Source organism: Mustela erminea, chromosome 8 (assembly GCF_009829155.1).
Source record: "Mustela erminea isolate mMusErm1 chromosome 8, mMusErm1.Pri, whole genome shotgun sequence".
NCBI classification, from domain to species: Eukaryota; Metazoa; Chordata; class Mammalia; order Carnivora; family Mustelidae; genus Mustela; species Mustela erminea.
In genome coordinates, this window is record NC_045621.1 from 38,212,794 (window position 1) to 38,230,861 (window position 18,068).

At 41.4% G+C, this 18,068-nt stretch overlaps 1 protein-coding gene across 1 annotated transcript in view; it reads left to right on the forward strand.

Moving 5' to 3' along the window:
* SP100 (SP100 nuclear antigen) overlaps positions 1-18,068 on the forward strand; it is a 98,881-nt gene that overhangs the window by 32,224 nt on the left and 48,589 nt on the right. Inside the window, exons 4-13 of the mRNA XM_032354323.1 lie at positions 1,238-1,321; positions 3,330-3,392; positions 4,187-4,336; positions 5,791-5,874; positions 8,941-9,057; positions 9,789-9,869; positions 12,767-12,859; positions 13,999-14,052; positions 14,225-14,242; positions 14,493-14,597. Coding sequence (XP_032210214.1) covers positions 1,238-1,321; positions 3,330-3,392; positions 4,187-4,336; positions 5,791-5,874; positions 8,941-9,057; positions 9,789-9,869; positions 12,767-12,859; positions 13,999-14,052; positions 14,225-14,242; positions 14,493-14,597 — 849 coding nt within the window. The remainder of the gene's footprint in view (positions 1-1,237; positions 1,322-3,329; positions 3,393-4,186; positions 4,337-5,790; positions 5,875-8,940; positions 9,058-9,788; positions 9,870-12,766; positions 12,860-13,998; positions 14,053-14,224; positions 14,243-14,492; positions 14,598-18,068) is intronic.

Genomic DNA, 18,068 nt, shown 5'->3' on the forward strand with positions numbered 1-18,068 from the left:
TTCACGGACTGCAGGGACCCCCCCCCCTTTCCAGGATCAGTGTGCACACCACCTGTATGTGGAGCTCCCTGAGCTGGGGTGCCCTACACTTGTTGCCACCCACCTGCCCCTGGGAGATGGCAGCAGTTGCCTCCCACACATTGTTGTCCATGGGAGCTGTGCATCAGCGACCCAAAGCCCAGAATCTGAGGGCTGTGGCCTGGGGTGCAGCACCCTCTCCTGCTGCTCAGTCCCACCTTCATCCCATGCTCAGAGCCCCCTGAACCCCCAGGGGACCGCCTACACGCACACAGACCCCCTTCACCTTTCCCTTTGTTCTCCTCGAATCTTCCACCTGGTTTTGCCAGGGTGTGAGGCCAGGTCCTGAGATGACAAAGCATCCGTGGCTCCCACTGTTCCGTGCAACTCACCCCTGCAGGTCCTGCCCCAGGAGGAGCTCCTGCCATGGGCCCTGGAGCAGCAGGTTCCCTGACTCTGTGGGGTCCCCTCCTCCCTGAACTCCCCACAGACATCCCCCCGACCTCCCTCCAGGCTTCCTAGTTTATTTCCTTCCTTCCATGTGTGCTGGGTCACCTACAGGCGGGGGTGCTGGCTGGTGTCCCTTCCTCCCCTGACTGGTGATCTCCCCAGCCTTGGGCAGGCCCGTGGAGAGCTCCTCCAGTGCAGCTATCTGTGCTCCCTGCTCAGAGCTGCAGAGTGTCCGTCCTCTTTTCCTGGCATCTGGGCCCCTGGGAGGTCTGTCTTGTTCCTCCAGGTGTCCTCTGCTTTGTGTCTTTGGGAAGCGCTCACCCTCCCTGCCCCAACCCTCCTCTTGTCTAGCAGCATCTTCAGAGCATCTTTTTCTTTCATACCTGTGGATCTCTCTGAGAGCCTAGCTCTTCCCCAGAGGAAATAGCTATTTCTTCCTTTCAGTTTGAACAGTTCAGAAACACATTTCACTTCTATTATTTACTTTGATATATGCTTTTTCTGCCCATCCACAAATTCTTTTATAAGAGTAACAGCATCATGATGTTTCCTTACATTGGAGTGGCTCCTTTCTGTGTGGGAAACATAGACTTTCTTGCTGGGAGTTCCCTTTCTATCCCGGGGATGATGGGGGAGCTTTACAAGGAGGATCAGAGGCACTGAGCTTGAGTGACCTGAGGCTTGGGAGTTGTTAACTGTGTAATTTCGAGGTGTTGTTCCTGGTCTCTGATGGGATCCCTGTTGCCTCCTTCTGTCTCCCTGTCTTCAGCAATCCAAGAGAAAATTAATTACCAAGAAAGTGACGAAGAAGAGGTGGACAACAGTCCTAATACCCAGCTGAGCATTGAACAAGGTGATTGTAACCTGATAAACACTGATTCTCATCTGCAAAGAAGAAAAGGAGAAAGGGAACTCAGCCCTGAGTCCTGAGTGTATTTGGGGAATCAGGGAAGAAGTGTTAAGGACCAAGGAAAAGGCAGGGAGGGGTGTTTGCATACGTGTCTAAGTAGAGGCCAAATCCTGGAGGAGTAGCTATGACAAGAGACCGTTGGGTCTATAACCAAGACAAAGGGACAGAATCTCAGTGTGAGAGTAAACCAGATTTAAGCAGATTCGCTATGAGGAAGTAATTGTGATTTTAAAAAGTCCCTGTAGGAAAAGATTGATGTGAAGCTGTAAAGGGGCCATGGTCAAAATAAAATGATGGCAGAAGGGCTGATTTCAATGCAGGGGGATGTTGTTCAAGAGCCCAGAGAGTCAAGGGGAAAGCCAGTCACAGAGAGAGAGAAAAGAGGAAGTGGTAAAAAGATTGAAGGGAGGGTGTGGGTACTTTGAGTGAGAGAGAAGGAGGGAAATGAAAGAGAAGAAAGGAAATAGCTGTGTTATTAACATCTCACTGGTTGAACATTTATGGGGATGGTTGTAGGTTTAGTGGTCAGGCTACCATTGGAGGTTGGCATTGCTTATGTGCCCATTTTATAGATAAGGAAATTGAAATCCAGAGGCTGTGTATTTTGTTGGCCTAGGGTCAGATGAGCAAGGGTGAACCCAGGCCTTCTGAACCCAGAGCCTGTGTGTGTGTGTGTGTGTGTGTGTGTGTGTATGTGTTAATTCACACACAGTAAAAATTCACATAACATAAAATTAACCATTTTAAAGTGTATGATTAATGATATTTGGTGCATTCACAATATTGTGCAACCACCACCTCTGTCTGGTTGCAAAACATTCTGATCGCCTCAGAAGGGAACTCCATATCACTCCCTGTGCCCCTCTTGCCTAGCCTCTGGCTACTACTCATCTCATTTCTGTCTCTTTGGATTTACCTATTCCAGACATTACATGTAAATGGAATCATATCAACACGCCCTTCATGTCTGGCTTCTTTCACACAGCTCAGTATTTTCAGGGTTCATCTATGTTGTGGCATGAATGTGGTTCTTCGTTCCTTTTTCTTGGTGAAGAGCATTCCCTTGTATGATATATTCATCACATGTTGCTTATTCATTCTTCAGTTAACGATGGGTGGTTTCTACCTTCTGGCTGGGACAGAGCCTGCATTCTTTTTTTTTTTTTTAAAGATTTTATTTATTGATTTGACAGAGAGAAATCACAAGTAGTCGGAGAGGCAGGCAGAGAGAGAGAGAGAGGGAAGCAGGCTCCCCGCTGAGCAGAGAGCCCGATGCGGGACTCGATCCCAGGACCCTGAGATCATGACCTGAGCCGAAGGCAGCGGCTTAACCCACTGAGCCACCCAGGCGCCCCCAGAGCCTGCATTCTTAACCCTGTACTGCCACTCCGGTATTCTAATGGAAAAGACAGAAGCATGAGACAAAAGGGAAATATATGCAGAGAAAGATACAGAAAAAAGAATACCAAGAATGAAAGGAGGTAGAGGAGAATTGGACATGGAGTCCTCAAGGAAAGGCCAATGAGAAAGACGGAACAGATGTGTAGAGGGAGGGTGTAGAGGAAGAGGAGGTGGGGATGAGTCAGCAGAGCTATGGAGGACCTGAGTAATTCCACTGGTCAGGGAAAGCTCTGGGAACAAAGGCAGTTTCACTATGGCCATGGGAGTCAGGATAAGCCATCACCAGTTACTCAAGTGCTTCGAATTGGGCATGCAGTGAGGTGGTCTGGCTGAGACCCTTTTAGCCCGGGGTGCAGCTGACCCCATTCCTCTACTCTGCCAGTTGGGGTCTGACTGCAAGGGTTGCATGGGATCTGTCAAGTCCACATAATCTCTGTATGGCTACCTGGAGGGGATCTTCAATTCTTGCTTTACAAAAAATGGGATTAGGAGAGAATGGCACAGAGAATACTTCAATTTCTGAAATGAACTTGCAATTTCTTCCCCCTAGGAACTGGTGAAAACTGTTATCAAAGCCTGACCTCGTCGTGCCCCCAATCCTCATCTTATCACGGTCTGTTCCTGTTGACTGTATTCTGACCCTTTGTGTTCTTGTCCCATTCTGGAATGTGCTGAGAGGTGGCGGGGGCCAGGAGGAGGGTGGTTGCAGGGGTGTGTGTGTGTTTTTAATCACTGATTGCCCAGAATTTCTTTCTTTACTTCTCAATTTCTATAAGGAAGTCCTGGGGTGTTTGCCCTAGGATTCATTCCTTACCTTCCCCTGTTCTGCTCTGCTGGCCACTGGCCACTGGCCCCTGTGGACTTACTTGCTAGCCCCCTTTGTTGCTGGCTTCCTGCTGGGCTGCAGACATGGGACACTAACAAGGTATCAGAGAACAGGAGAAAGGAAGAAGCTGGATATTTCCCCATCACTGCCATTGTCTACAAATCTGACAGTGACTGCATATCATCCATGATGCCACTTCCCACCAAGCAGGCCAGCCATGGGCCACCTTCTTTTTTTTTTTTTTTTTTTTAATTTATTTGACAGACAGAGATCACAAGCAGGCAGAGAGAGAGGAAGGAAAGCAGGCTCCCTGCTGCAGGTGCCCCCCATGGGCCACCTTCTATCCACCCAGTGACCCTGACCTCGGAGCACACCCTTGGTCCCTCCCACAGTGTCCTATTAAGTATTCTTCTGGTCACTGCATTCTTCTATTTGGACTTCAATGTATATATCAATTGTATAACCAACCCCTGGATGGAATCCTCTTTGCTGCAAAACCTTAGAGTGATTTGTATTTTCTTGTTGGACCCTGATTGATGCAGAGGGCAAATAAAATATCTATGAATTAAAACATGGTTTAGGTACAGCCCCATCCAAAAATGGGCCCTTGGAGAACCTCTGCGAAGCAGAGCAGATAAATGGAAACAGAACAGATACAACCAGTGACAAAAATGATGCACAAGAAGTCCAACAAGCAAATGAGGAATATGCCCAAGAATCTGAGCCAGCAGGTAAGACTGATTGCCTGGGTTTGCTTGATTGTAGAGGCCTAAGCAGTCTTGTTGGTGGCAAAGAATGGAGTCATGCTGAATTAAGGAAACATCTATTAACAAAGAAGGGAAGCTCATGCAGATACAGAGAAGGCAAGAAATGCAGCTTGATATATTGATGGGAGGAAGGAAATTAGGAAGTGTTAGCTTTTGCAAGCTACTTATTTTTTACTGGATTAAAAGCTGGTATTGGGTGAGATCGGAATTGCCAACTTCTACAATTTTCCTGCTGATAAAAATGCTAAATGAACTAAATTGTACTGTTTAACTGAAAGAGCAATATTTGCCTACATGTAATGGAAAATATACAAAATATGTTCCTGGTGCTTTTAAATTTTCTCAGTGTTGGAATACTTCTTGTTGATAGAAAAGTTGCAGTGCTAGGGGCTGAAAATGTATTCTGACTTTAAGATCTTCAAAAGCTACTAAGAAAATTAAAGGAGTACACAGACAAATAAAATACAAAGCAAAATAAGAAATATGTGAGAGACATGGGTACATGCTATAGAAATTTAAAGAGAAAAAAAGACTGTTTCTGGCTAAGGAGCAAGGCAGAGAAAATCAGGACATGCTATAGTAGTATCAGTTTGCATACAGCCTCAGCAGAAGAAAGTGGATATTAAGTTTAAAGATACCCAAATTTGAAGAAAAAAGAAAAAGAAAACTTCACAGTATACATTAAGTGTTGGGGCCCAGGGCAAGCTGCCATTTAGGCATAAAGATTATTTTGAGTTAAAATAAAAATGTAGCAGATGCAGGAAAGGTGCTCTGCCTTCTCCATAACTGCCTCAATATATCCTGGAAAGGAGAGCCTATTCCAGGAAGAGAAATACTAACAGAGACTCCTCTTTACCTAAGAAAGAACTTACCTGTATAATAGAACAATGTTACATGTTTTTCCAAACATCTCCTTTGACTTTCTTGCTAATGACTTTTCTCCTATATGTATCCTCAGGCCCCTATCCCTCTCCCAAGCTCATATAAGCTTCATGTTGTCTCATGATGTTTGGAATCCCATGTCCATGTGGATTCCCCATATGTATGCCTATTAAATTAGGTTTTCCTAAATTAAAAAAGAAAATAAGAGAAAAGGAGAAAAGAAAAAAAAAAGGGAAAGGAAAGGAAAGGAAAAAGTTAGGAAGAATAAATGAAGAGACAAAGGGTGAAAAGTTAGTGCCCCAAGAGGGAAGAGAGACAGAAAGAAAAGTTCCAAGTAGTCAGGGAGAGCTTAATCACAGAATCACTGAAGCACCAGCACTTTCATGGGGTGAAGGTTAAGGTGACAAAATATTACAGACAAGCTGTAAAGAGAAACATGAGAAGAAAAGAGAAGTCAAGTGCGGTGTAACAAAATGCAAATAGGCAGAACAGGGAGGGCTCTGCAGGGTCTCAGCTGTGGTCTTTTTTATCCTCAGAGTCCTGTGAACAAGAACCCATCCAAGTGAATAACGGAGACACAAGAGAAGACACACCCATCCCATTGCCCTGTGATGGAAAAAGTAATTATCACTTATCTTACCAATTTTCTAATTCTATCTTTGTTTTTCTATGAGAGCAAAAGCTTTCCTTTGTTCTCTGATACTAACCACCTCCCTGACCCTAACAATATCCAAGACCCACAGCCTTGTGCACAGCCTCTGGCTACTTCTAAGTCATGTGAGATGCAAGGGGGAAAGAGAGCTGAGCTCTTTGATGAGGGCATGTCCCTGAGGAGAGAATACAGAGAGAGAAAATATTTAAAAAGTGAACCAAAGAACAGCAAATGACAAAGTACAGGAACAACATGGGCTTTAGATAAATTGACATAGAATCTAAACAGTACCATTTTGTGGAGTTGGTGAAAATAAATGAGTTGCAACTTGCTTCTCAGAAGTTGTAACAGAAACATGGAAGCCATGCATGATACTGCAGATTTTCAAGTACAGAAGCTCTGGTGAAGGACTTTTAGAAAAAAAAGTGGCAACTGGAGGGACTTGGAGTAGGGAGACAGTGACATAGGAGGAGAACTTTGGTGATAACTGGAATGCTTGAGATGAGAAAAATGAATAGAAAGACAAAAATCAATATAGAAGAGGCATACAGAAAGACATACTAATAATTAAGGAACAGAGATCAAGTAGGAGAAAGTAGGAAATGTAACAGAGAATGGATAAACTGAAAAATCTGGTAGGGGAGAGCAGGGCTAGTTCTAGGATGAGGCAAGGAGGCTCCTAGGACACATGGAAAGAAAATCTTATTTTTGGTATTTTCTTGTCCCCTTGGCACCTCTTTTGCCTCACCCTAGAACCTGCTGGATCCTGGGAGATAGTGATAAAAAATGTTGAGAAAAAGAGTATGAATAGAGAAATAGACAGAAGGAAATTAATACCAGTAAATAGAAAAAATAGGGAGGAGGCCTAAAGGGAATGAGTTGAGGATAGGTTAAGGGACCATGAGTGAAAAAGTGATAAGAGAGTGCACCAAATAAAGAGAGAGAAGACAAAAATGGAACATTGTTCCATTTGAAAAGATGATCACCAGAAAAAAGACACAGAGGGCTCTTCCTAATACCACTGAGAAGACATCATTAAGGTATCTATAATTACCAAATGACCCTTTCACTCTCTCAGAGAAAAAATGGGCCTCTATCCAAGCATCTCATGTCTTCATGACTTCAGTCACCACCTGTGATCTGTGGATTCCTATACACACCTGTGTAGCTCCAGACCTGTCTTCAAGATTCATTCCTTTAGGTGCCTGAAGACTTGTAATCAAAGATCTGAAAGTCATTTCTATTCAGAAGCTATATTAGTTACCTGTTGTTGTGTAAAAAACAGTCTTGAAATTCAGTGGATTAAAATAACCATTACTTTATTTGCCATTTCTGTCAATTCCAACTTCAAAATATGTCCAACCTGCCCATTTCTCTCCATGTCCAGGATGCTTACGCTAATTCAGATTCCTATCACTTCTCACTTCAAAGTAGAGGAACTTTCCTGCTGGCCTCCTCCCTCCTATCTTGCTCCCCTCAATCTGTTCTCCATACTTCAGCTCAATGAGCATTGCAGAAGTGCATTGCAGAAGTTCATATGGCTTTCCCATTTAAACCTAGTGCCCTCTTGTGATCCTCAGCATGAGGTCAACATAACTTGGTGTGGAGTGTTGAAGGGTACCTCCCATACAGTTGCATAATCTCCCCCTGACACTCTCTTCCACCACATTCCCACCATACCAAATTCTGCTTGTTTACTTGAATTGTCAAGCTCTCTCAATTATATCTCTGCCTTTGCACTGTATACGGTTTGGTAGATAGTCCCAAAGTTGAAAATACACACAGCTTGTGACTTGACAATTACATTCCTCAGCTGAAACCAATAGAAATGCACACTATGTTCAAAAAGAGAAAAGAAACACACAGAAAAGCAATATTATTCATAATAGCCAAAATCTTGAAACAGTAAGATCCAATAACCCCCCCAAAAAAAGAATTTTTTTATGGTTTTATTTTTTCATGGGTTATTTCCACAATGGAATACTATACAGAAATTAAAAAGCAAAATAAATACAGATGATTCTCACAAACATAATGTTGAGAAAGGAAGCCAAATTGTCTCCCTGCCCCCACCAAATGACAGAGACAGAGAAAGAACAAATGAGGGAAGGGACATAATTCAATGTATACAAACATGTATATTTTGGAAGGGGCAAAATTAATCATAAGTAGTATTAAAAGTCAGGATGAGGGGCGCCTGGGTGGTTCAGTGGGTTAAAAGCCTCTGCCTTTGGCTCAGGTCATGATCCCAAGGTCCTGGGATCCAGCCCTGCTGCGGACTCTCTGCTCCGCTGGGAGCCTGCTTCCTCCTCTCTCTCTGCCTGCCTCTCTGCCTACTTGTGATCTCTTGTCTGTCAAGTAAATAAATAAAAATCTTAAAAAAAAAAAAAGTTGGGATGAGCATGTCGTTAACTTGAGCTACATGCTGGAGACAATCAGTGGGAGGCATCACTAAGAGGCTCCCAGGGTATGCGTAATCTTCCATTTCTTGACCACAGTGACAGTTACCCAGATATGCTTACTTTGTGATGATTCAAAATTTATGATTTGCCCATTTTTTTCAATGCACATTTTACTGAGAATATAATTTTTATTTTTAAAAGAGCAAAAAGTGGGGCTCCTGGGTGGCTCAGTCACCCACCAAGCATCTGACTCTTGGTTTCAGCTCAGGTCATGATCTCGGGGATGTGAGACAGAGCCCCACGTTGGGCTCCATGCTCAGCACAGAGTTTGCCTGAGATGCTCTCTTCCTCTGCCCACACTAAAATAAATAAATAAATCTTTAAAACAGAAAAGCAAAAAATAATTCATCAAAAGATGAGAAGAGAAAATAAAAACAAACCAAAAAACCCCCAAACCAGGGAGGCACAGAGAAAGGGACACAGTTAAGCAGCATGAAAGAAGGGGATGGAGGGACAGAGCTTCTCCCCTGCAGTGGATTTACAGGGAGAAGGACTTATCGATAGTAGTGAACAGTGTGTACTCCCTTTGGGGAGACAAATGAAAATTCCTCTTTCATTACAATTTGATCTAGGCTCACCGCTATCCAACCATGGAATCCAAGTCAATTCCTGTTCTGTGCATCTGGTGGATATAAAGAAGGAAAAACCATTTTTCAGCTCGACACTTAACCAGGCATCTGACGTAATAGGTAAGGCTGACTGAAAGAGTGTGTAATTTGAGTCACCAGTTCCAGGCAAGGAGCTGAGACTTGTCATCAGGGTCCATCGAAGCAGCCCAATTGACCTTGGATGGAGGCAAGAGGGGAGGAACCAGCATCATACACAGTGAGCTCCACAGGAGAAAATCCCAGTAATCAGAAAAAGACAGAAACAGTAGATTTAAGTACTAACGTATGGAAGACTATTTCTAAAGCGAAAGAAGAACGTATTGTGATAGAAGTTGAAGAAAAGGAAAAAAACTTCAAAGAGCCAAGAAATTCATGAGAGGGAATGAAGAAGGAAACACATGCAGACAGAGAGAGTTATAGTGGGATACCACTGCCAGAAAAAGAGGCATAAGTCAGGGAAATAGGCAAAGCCAAGAAGAAAGTGGAGTAAATTGTGACTGAAAGATATAGGGAGCCCAAAGGTTGCGGGGGGAAGAGTAGGAGGTCACACGAGGGCAGGGGTAGGAGGTCACATGAAGGTGGGGGAAGAAGAGTGTTGGCTGGGGTGGGCAACGCTGCCCTCTGTGCATGAATTCCATCACTTTTAGTTTAGGACTGGAGCAACCTGCAGGTCAGATACATTCAAGCACAGTCTAGGGTGCCTTGAGTTAACTTAGCTTCTAGGTTTCCCTACTGGTCCTGTTGCTGAATTGCCTGCTATGTGGGCTCATTGGCCCCACCCTGAAGCTAAAGGGCTTTGCTCCTCTGTGCAGTGATCAGCAGTGACTCGGAAGAAACCAGTGATGAAGACAAGGCCCCAGAAGACTCCATGTCAACACTGGAAAGTGGACCTGGTAAGTAAGTGAGAAAGCAGGTTTTGGCTACAAGAAGCTGAATTAAGATCTACTGTTTGATGCACCTTATTCTGTGCCTATTCTGTATGATAGATGCAGTTTATCCCGGAATCCCAGTCTCTGCATTTATTTTACTCTCCCTTTTTGGGAAATGCAGGAAGATTAAAAAATCATTGTATATATAGTTTTTTAAGATGAGGCCTATTAATTGATAGGTCCTATTTTTCAATACAAGCACCCATGTATTGATTATATAGGAGAAAGGGGCTACCAAAATGATGACATTTTTTTTTAACTAGCTAGTTTCTATGCTTATATGGTATTGGATTTTTACAGTGATTTTTGTAGGGAACAGAAAGCTAAATATTCCTTTATTAGAAGACCATATCATCATCTGAGCACAAACTGAATTGTGTCAAAAGACAACTCATTCAGCTAACCGGTGTTAGCAGAAAAAAGATTCAGATAGAGCACTCTGAAACCCAAAGTATTGTTTTTGAAAGTTCTTCAGCAAGTCATGGCATTGATGATGACTTTTCCAAGGACTTTTGCAAATAATACCTTACTTTTTAATTTGTAAAATTCTTAAGTACCTCAGACATTGTAGAGAAAACACAATCACATCAGTGTTTAAAGGTCTTCTACAAAGTGCCATGGAGAATTAAAGGGACAGACAAGACAGCATCCTGGATTCTGCATTTTTGCTCTTTAAAATTGAAGCTAAAAATGATTTTATAATTTATCAAAATGTTTCCTCAGTTTTGTGGGTAGCATGAGTGGTCCTAAAGTCTGCAGATCTTTTGTGTACACATGGGTGATTTTTTTCCCCTTTCTACTTTCTTGACCCAGAAGTTATTAGAAACATGCCTAAACAGGAAAACATACTTGGAAAAGACCTAAAAACAAGTAAAAATATTACCTGGTCCTGATGTTACCAAAGAACAATATTTTAAATGATACATCATTCTTATTACTTACTAGATCCATCAAAGTAAAATGTAAATTCACTTCAGGTTTTAAAGGGTACACATTTTAACTTCTGTCTTAGTATAGCAAACTGCTCTAAAAGGCAGTCCCAAATATGTCTACCAGGCAGACACAAGAGATTATTTCTCAGCCTTGCAAATGCACTGGGTTGGGCGGGACCAGAAGAGGTTGTTGACAAAGGATTTCCAAGGTTAGAAACAGCAGAGATGAAGAAAGTGTGAAGTGACTGTGGAAGGGGTAAGAAGTAGAAGGGAGATAGTATGGGAAGAGCAAACAGGGCAAAGTTGCCCCTTGCCTCTGGGGACAGGGAATGGAGTGGGACTACCTTTGAAGGCAGGTAGCTTAGAAGGACAGACCAGGGTGGCACTGTTGCAGACCACAATTTGCATGGGTTTTCTAGATTTTTCTAGCTTTTCTTATGAGGATATTTCCTGCTAGTATTTCAGTTTCTGGGTCACACGCTGAGACCCTTAAAAAGCCCTCTTCCTTTGTGCAGTGACCAATAATCTTGACTTATTAGAATCAAGTGAGAGAGGAGACTCCCAAGAAGCTACCTGCTCACAACTTCAGATTACGCTGGGTAAGAGCATTAGGATTGCAGCCCTGGAGGACAAATACTCGGAGTCAAAATCCGGAGCTGTTTTTCTGATGAACCTTGTTTTGAGCATGCTCTATGTGCCTTGATTCTATAACTTCTAGGGACTATTTTCTGCATTTAATTTTTCTCACCCTGTTGGGAAGTAGAAGGAGGCAGGAAGGCACTATAGATTGTTGTTTAATTGCATGGGCCCATTTGACTGATGTATAGAAAATGTAGCAAAAATATGCTGGTAAAATGACAAACTTTTTTTCTATGCACTATCATGTATTAATGCAAAAGGGTTGCAGTAATGTATCTATTCTCTACCAATATGCTTTATATTCTATTCAAAAGAGTAAGCATGGTGCACCTCTGTTTGTTGACAGTATTGTCTTCAGTTCCAAACTTTAAAAAGCCTTCAAAGAATAATTCGTGCTATTTAATTATTGATGGGAGAATGACTTCTGATCAGCTATTCTTAAACCCAAATTACTTAACTATTGGCTCACATTGTGATTTTTTAAAGGGCTTTTATAAATAAAGCTTCATTTTATTTTCATAAAAAACCTTAACAGGGAGATAGGGTAACTAGGTTATCCCTGCTTTATAGATAAGACAACTGTGGCTAGTAATGTTGAAGAGTCTTTCCAAAATTTACATGGAGAGCCAAAGGAGAGCCAAGCAGGAACCCAGCATTATATTCAAGGCCATCAGAACTGGATTCAGTTGAAGGAAAGAGAGAAAAATGATCATCAAAGGATTGTTATAATTGCAAGCCCATTGAGCTGTCACAGAATTTTTAAGATCGTTGCATACAAATAGTTGTTTCTTCCCTTTTACTTTATAGACCCCACGGATTTCAGAAAATTGCCTGTATCCAAAGAAAGAGTTTGGAAAGTAGATAAGGGAAACTAAAAACTCTTGGTGGTTACAAATGAACAGTGTTTTCTACAAAAGATCCATTCTAATTCTTTGTTATATCTTTCAAAGTAGAATATAAATTTGTTTTAATTTAGGGTGGTTTGTATTTTAACTTTAGTATTGATTAGTTGGCCTAATGGTTGTAACAAGCAAACCCAAAAAAGTCAAGGGCTCAAACCCAATAGAATTAATTTTTTTTTCCTCAAGTAAACTTTCCAAGAAGTTTGAGATGGGGGGGTGCGGGACTCTGTTTCAAGTGGGCTTTAGGGAAGCAGCCAAGTGGGAAATCTGCCTTCTTTGATACCAGACTCCCAAGATGTCCTGGGGATATTCTTGCCATGGCTTTTTAACCATCTTGGTTCCTTTGTCATAAACTGAGACTTTCAAGAGACACTTGCTTCTTCCACAGCAAAAAGATTTGTTGAGTATTTGGAATCCAGTGAGGATGAGGGACCCCCAAGAGCCTCGTGTTTCGTACTGAGAAGTGATACTGATGAGGAGGGTAAGTACTGACGTCACTGGACTCCCAGACACGAGGAATCTGAGTTCAGAGTTCTTGTTTCCTGGGCATTTAACTCCGAGCACACTCCACAGCCTAGGATCCTATTCTCTGCATTTATCACATCTGGCCATTCTGAAAAGTGCAAAAAGAGAAATCATTATAAATTCAGGTTTAACAAGATGGCTCTAGTTGAATGGTAGTGTCATTTTTACGACATGCTCTCAGATTTATTGACCCCAAAGTATTGAATTATGTAGTGATTTCCACCCCTGCCCACTCTGATTTTCTAGAGAGCAGAGAAAATGGGTATCTGCTGTTGCTTGATTTTGTCGCACACATTTTCAAAAATCAGTAGATTCTGATCATAGACTCTGATTATTGGCAGAAAGAAAAGCTTCTGGTTATGATCATCAAATTTAATTTATACCTTTTGACAGTTGACCCCAATATGACATTGTTCTATACAATATTTGAAAATATCTTCACTAGTAAGATATCCTTTTATGTTTATGACAACTTTAAAGGTAGCCAGATAACTGTTACTGTCTCCACTCCACAGGTGAGGAAATGCTGGCACATAAACATTTAAAGATCTTCACACATCTTGTATGGAAAGTTACTAGAAGAGACAAAACAGGCTGGACTCTTAGCAAACATCCATAGTATTTTATTCAAAACATTTGAAGCCAGGCAGAAAATAGAGAGACCATGTGGTTTATATCCTATATATTACCCCCCAGCCACCACCAAAAATCCAACAGGGTCTGGGACAGAATCCCATTCTCAAATATACTATATTGATATTCCTGCAACAAATTGTGTGATTTCACACCAAGTGTGAGAAATAAAGTTTTTACATGGAGTCATGTCAACTCAAGTCCAGATTTGCTGCCGAAGTAGTTAGCTGAAAACCTATTGGAAAAATATGGATTTTCAAAACTTCTTTGATTTTGCAGTTGGGGCCAAAGGATTATGGTTCTCTGTTCCATTTAGTAGTGATCTTTCTCCTTTAGATGGGAAGAGACAGAAATGATCATCATAGTGTCTTTCTAGTCCAAATCATATCTACAGCATGAGTAGTCATAAGATTTACAACTCTTAGTTGTAGATTACTGGTTGTGTTTTCCTTTACTTTTTAGATCCTGTGGATATTGGAAACAAATCTCTTTGGGGGATACCCAAGAGGAAAAGATGTAAGAACAATTAAAAATCTTGATGTAACAGATATCTTTCTTTACTACAAAAACTTTGTTCAAAAAATTTTGTTATATCCCCTAAGTAAAAAAATTAATTTGTTGGTAATTTAAAGGATTCACATTATACATTTTGAACTGGGTGGGCTGGACTAATTGATACAACATGTAGGCCTCAAAAAGTTCAATGGTACAAGTGCAATATAAGTATATTCTTTACTTGATGACAAAAGGGAGTGCCTTCCGTGGCAACGTTGTCCCCCAGCCAAGCCCTGGGGGTGGTTCCTGGAGCAACCTTGACCAACAAGTCAGATGGAGCTACAAGGTAGCCTGGTAGTAGGAATATTCCTGCTTCTCCTACATGAACTTCCTTTTCTAATTTTCCTTTTAAAGAATTTGGTGCCAGATTGGTTCCTAGGACACAGACTGAGACTGCTAAGGAATTTTGTTTCTTTCTGCAGGGATCAGCAGTGCTAACTATTCAGAATTAAGTGATACAGAAGAACCTCAGGAATCTTCTAGCTCAGTCCTAAGAAGTGGGTCAGGTAAAGAAGATTAGGATGCCAAGCCTTGGTCTGCAGAATGTCAGGAATTAAAAGCTACTGTTTCCTGATGCATTCTATTCTGAGCACCTTGAAGACCTGTATCCAGTTAATCCTGAGAACTCCGTTTCAGCATTTAGAAACTAGGAGACAGGAAATTATTATAAATTCATGTTTAACAGGCTGAGTCCTACCGAATAAATGTATGTAATTATATACTGCTGTTGTGGAAGAAATGAATAGCAAAATGGTGGTATCTTTTTAATACCTACTGTCATGCCTACTACCACTAAGATCTTAGATTTCTATAGTGATATATTGATTGGTACTAATGTCATTTGTAATTGTAAAATTCTCAAAAGACGACTGGTCTGCTATGTAATTAGAGATAGAAATAAAAGCTTCAGATCCACAACTTTCAAACTTTAGTATAGTTCTTGACAGATGTCCACCACATTGTAACTTGATTATATTGTGTTATTTTAAAGTACTTTGGCAAATAAGATCTTACTTTGTCATCACAATATCCTCAGGACTTAGGCAGGCTAATTTCTGTTATCCCTATATTGGGATGAGGAAATAGACATTTGACCAAATTGCCCAATTTGACCAAAGGTCAAAAAGTATGACTGTTGTATTAACAGGCAGGAATATAAGAGCTGTATCCAGTGATCAAAGTCCAAAAAGGAGGTATAAGGGACCTGCGATATAATCAGCAGACTATATCAGTGCCTGATGCAAGAAAACTTACTTAACACCTATATAGATGATTAGATGGATAGATAAATAAACAGATAAAAATGAAAATCATGAAGAAAAATAAGATGGTAGGAGGGGTGCCAGCTATAAGGTATACAAAATACCTGGAAGGGCTGAACCAAAAGAATGAATAGAGAAATAAAAACGTGGTTTCCTGGGTGGCTCAGTTGGAAGCAACTGCCTTTGGCTCAGGTCATGGTCCTGGAGTCCCAGGATCGAGTCCCACATCAGGCTCCCTGCTCAGCAGGGAGTCTGCTTCTCCCCTTTGACCCTCCCCCTTCTCATGCTCTCTCTCTCCCAAATAAATAAATAAAGTCTTTTTTAAAAAGAGAGAGAAATAAAAAGGCACAGGGATTAAGAAATCAAGAGAAAAGAGAGAAAACAACACAGAGGACAAGGGAAATCAGGGAGAGAAGTTCACAGAATCAAGTAATGGAGATAGAAATGGGTAAGTCAGGGAAGTGGCCAGAAAACTGAGAAATAAGAAGGAGAATGAGTTGTGGCCAGATAGAAAAAGTGACAGAGCACATCTTTGTTGGATATAAGGTGTAGTCATTGGAGTAGGTGTTTTCTCAATTGATCTGAATAGTGAATATAAATAGGCTTGACCACATCAAAGTGGTCCCTGTCTGTAGTCTGTCATTTTCTTATTTCTCTTCAGTATCCTCTTCTGAATTCAAAGCTCTTCAGATGAATAGAGGAAGAGAGTTAGAAGAGATGCCAACATTTAAGCATCTGATGGAGAAGCCAGTTATGATATTAATTATCTTTGTTTTCCTGTCTGCAAAGAGGGAAAGCTCTTCTTTCTTTAACTTACCTCTTCCCACAAAACATAGCATGTACATACACACACAGATGCACACACATTCCCATACATAGACTTGTGCCCAGGTTTGGACTGCTTTCAGCAGGTCTGAGGGAGCCAAAAGAGGAAGAAGAGCTGTGCTCCTCAAAGAGGGAGGTGACACTGAATGGATAATGGAGGAGGAAGAATGAAAAAGACAGGCTGCGGTCTCCAATTGGAAGACGTCTGACTGAGTACACTTCAAGTTTTTTCAAGTGGACATGGAACCCAAATATCACCAGATTGGGGAGTTTTGTGAGGAAGAGTGATGATTTTTTCAAGATAACTCTCAAGAGTTGTACAGAAACATGGTAATAAAGTCCATGACTGGCTGAGTCTTGCAGTGTAGAAAAGCCCATAGAGAACTGACAAAAGTAATAGTGGCCAACAGTGTGGTCAGTGTCAAAAGAGTAGGCCTTTGATTCATGAATGACAGTAGCAGTCTGTGAGATTAAGCTGAATATAGATAAAATATAAAGACAAAGATTGTAATTGTAGAGACAGCCAAAAGATCAAGAGAAGATTAAGAAAAACAGACTAGAAGCAAAAAGAAAATAGAAAAGAAAGTGACAGCAGAAAGAGGATTACTTCAATAATAAAACTAGATCCAGGGATAAAAGCATAGGAAAATAGATGGAAAGAAGTACACATGTTATGTTAATTAATGGAGAAGAGAATGAAGAGGCACACCGAGGACCATATAAAAAAAGAGTTAAAAGATGATTGAAAAATGGTGAGTGTAAAAGGAAGAGAAGCAAGATGGGGAAATTGTGGGCTCTGAAATGGTCAGGAGACAAAAGCAATGTTGGTGCAAGGAATGCTTCACAATAGCAGTGAGTTTTCAGGGCAAGGTGTTCCCAGGTATCAGTGTCCCCTATAACTCACCCAGATTACAAGAAACATCATCCTGGCATCTCATCCACTCCTATGATTTCATTCACCATCCACAACTTAATAGTACCTAAACATAACATATCCAGCCTAGCCCAGTCCTCTTAAGCAGCTAAGCTCATCCTTTATGCAGCTAAGACCATCCATCCAACGGCAGAATGATCTCTGTCCAAGGTTCTGAAGCTCCTAGCCTTCACCACTTTAGGTGTTTTTCAAAACCTTCAAACTCGACATTTCCAAAACTGAGCACACCGTCTTCCTAAAATCAGCATCTGCTCCTCCAGTGTTCCGTTTCTAAAGCACACTATTAATTTCCCATTCTTTCAGGCTGAAATTCACGGAGTCATGCATGACACCGCTATCTCCTCAATTGATACACCACATCTGTCACCTAACTCTATCAATACTCCCAGCCCGGGCCAGCGGGAAAATCTCAGTGTGCAATTCTTCCTTTTAAATCTCCAACCTGTCCCTTCTTCTCCATTCCCAGTGCTGACACTCTAGACCATATCTGTATCATTGCTCACCTGAACTAGATATACAAGTCCCTGTTCTCCTTCTAATCTTGTTCCCACCAAATGTATTCTAAGTGATTTAGCTAAATTGATCTCTCAAAACTGTATCCCATGTCCTTTAACTTCCTTTAGGATTAAGTCAGTTCTCCTTCATGTGACTTCCAAAGCTACTTACCTTAGGGCTCTTGCCTCTTTTCTCCATCCCATCAATGCTCCTTATTCTTTTACTTCATGCTCAGATATACTAAACTCCTTGTGGTTACTTGTTTTTGCTGAATCTAGACCCTTGCACATGCTTCTTCATATTTCAATATATTCAGTCATTTTTTTCTGTGTCAATTCCCTGGTGGCTCATAAGATTTACAAGCACTGATGCTTTAGTAGTCTTGTGTCTGAATTATTATCAGCACCCATCTTTTTATCTCAGCACCTGGCACCTGAAAGAGGCTTAGGAAACTCCTTGAG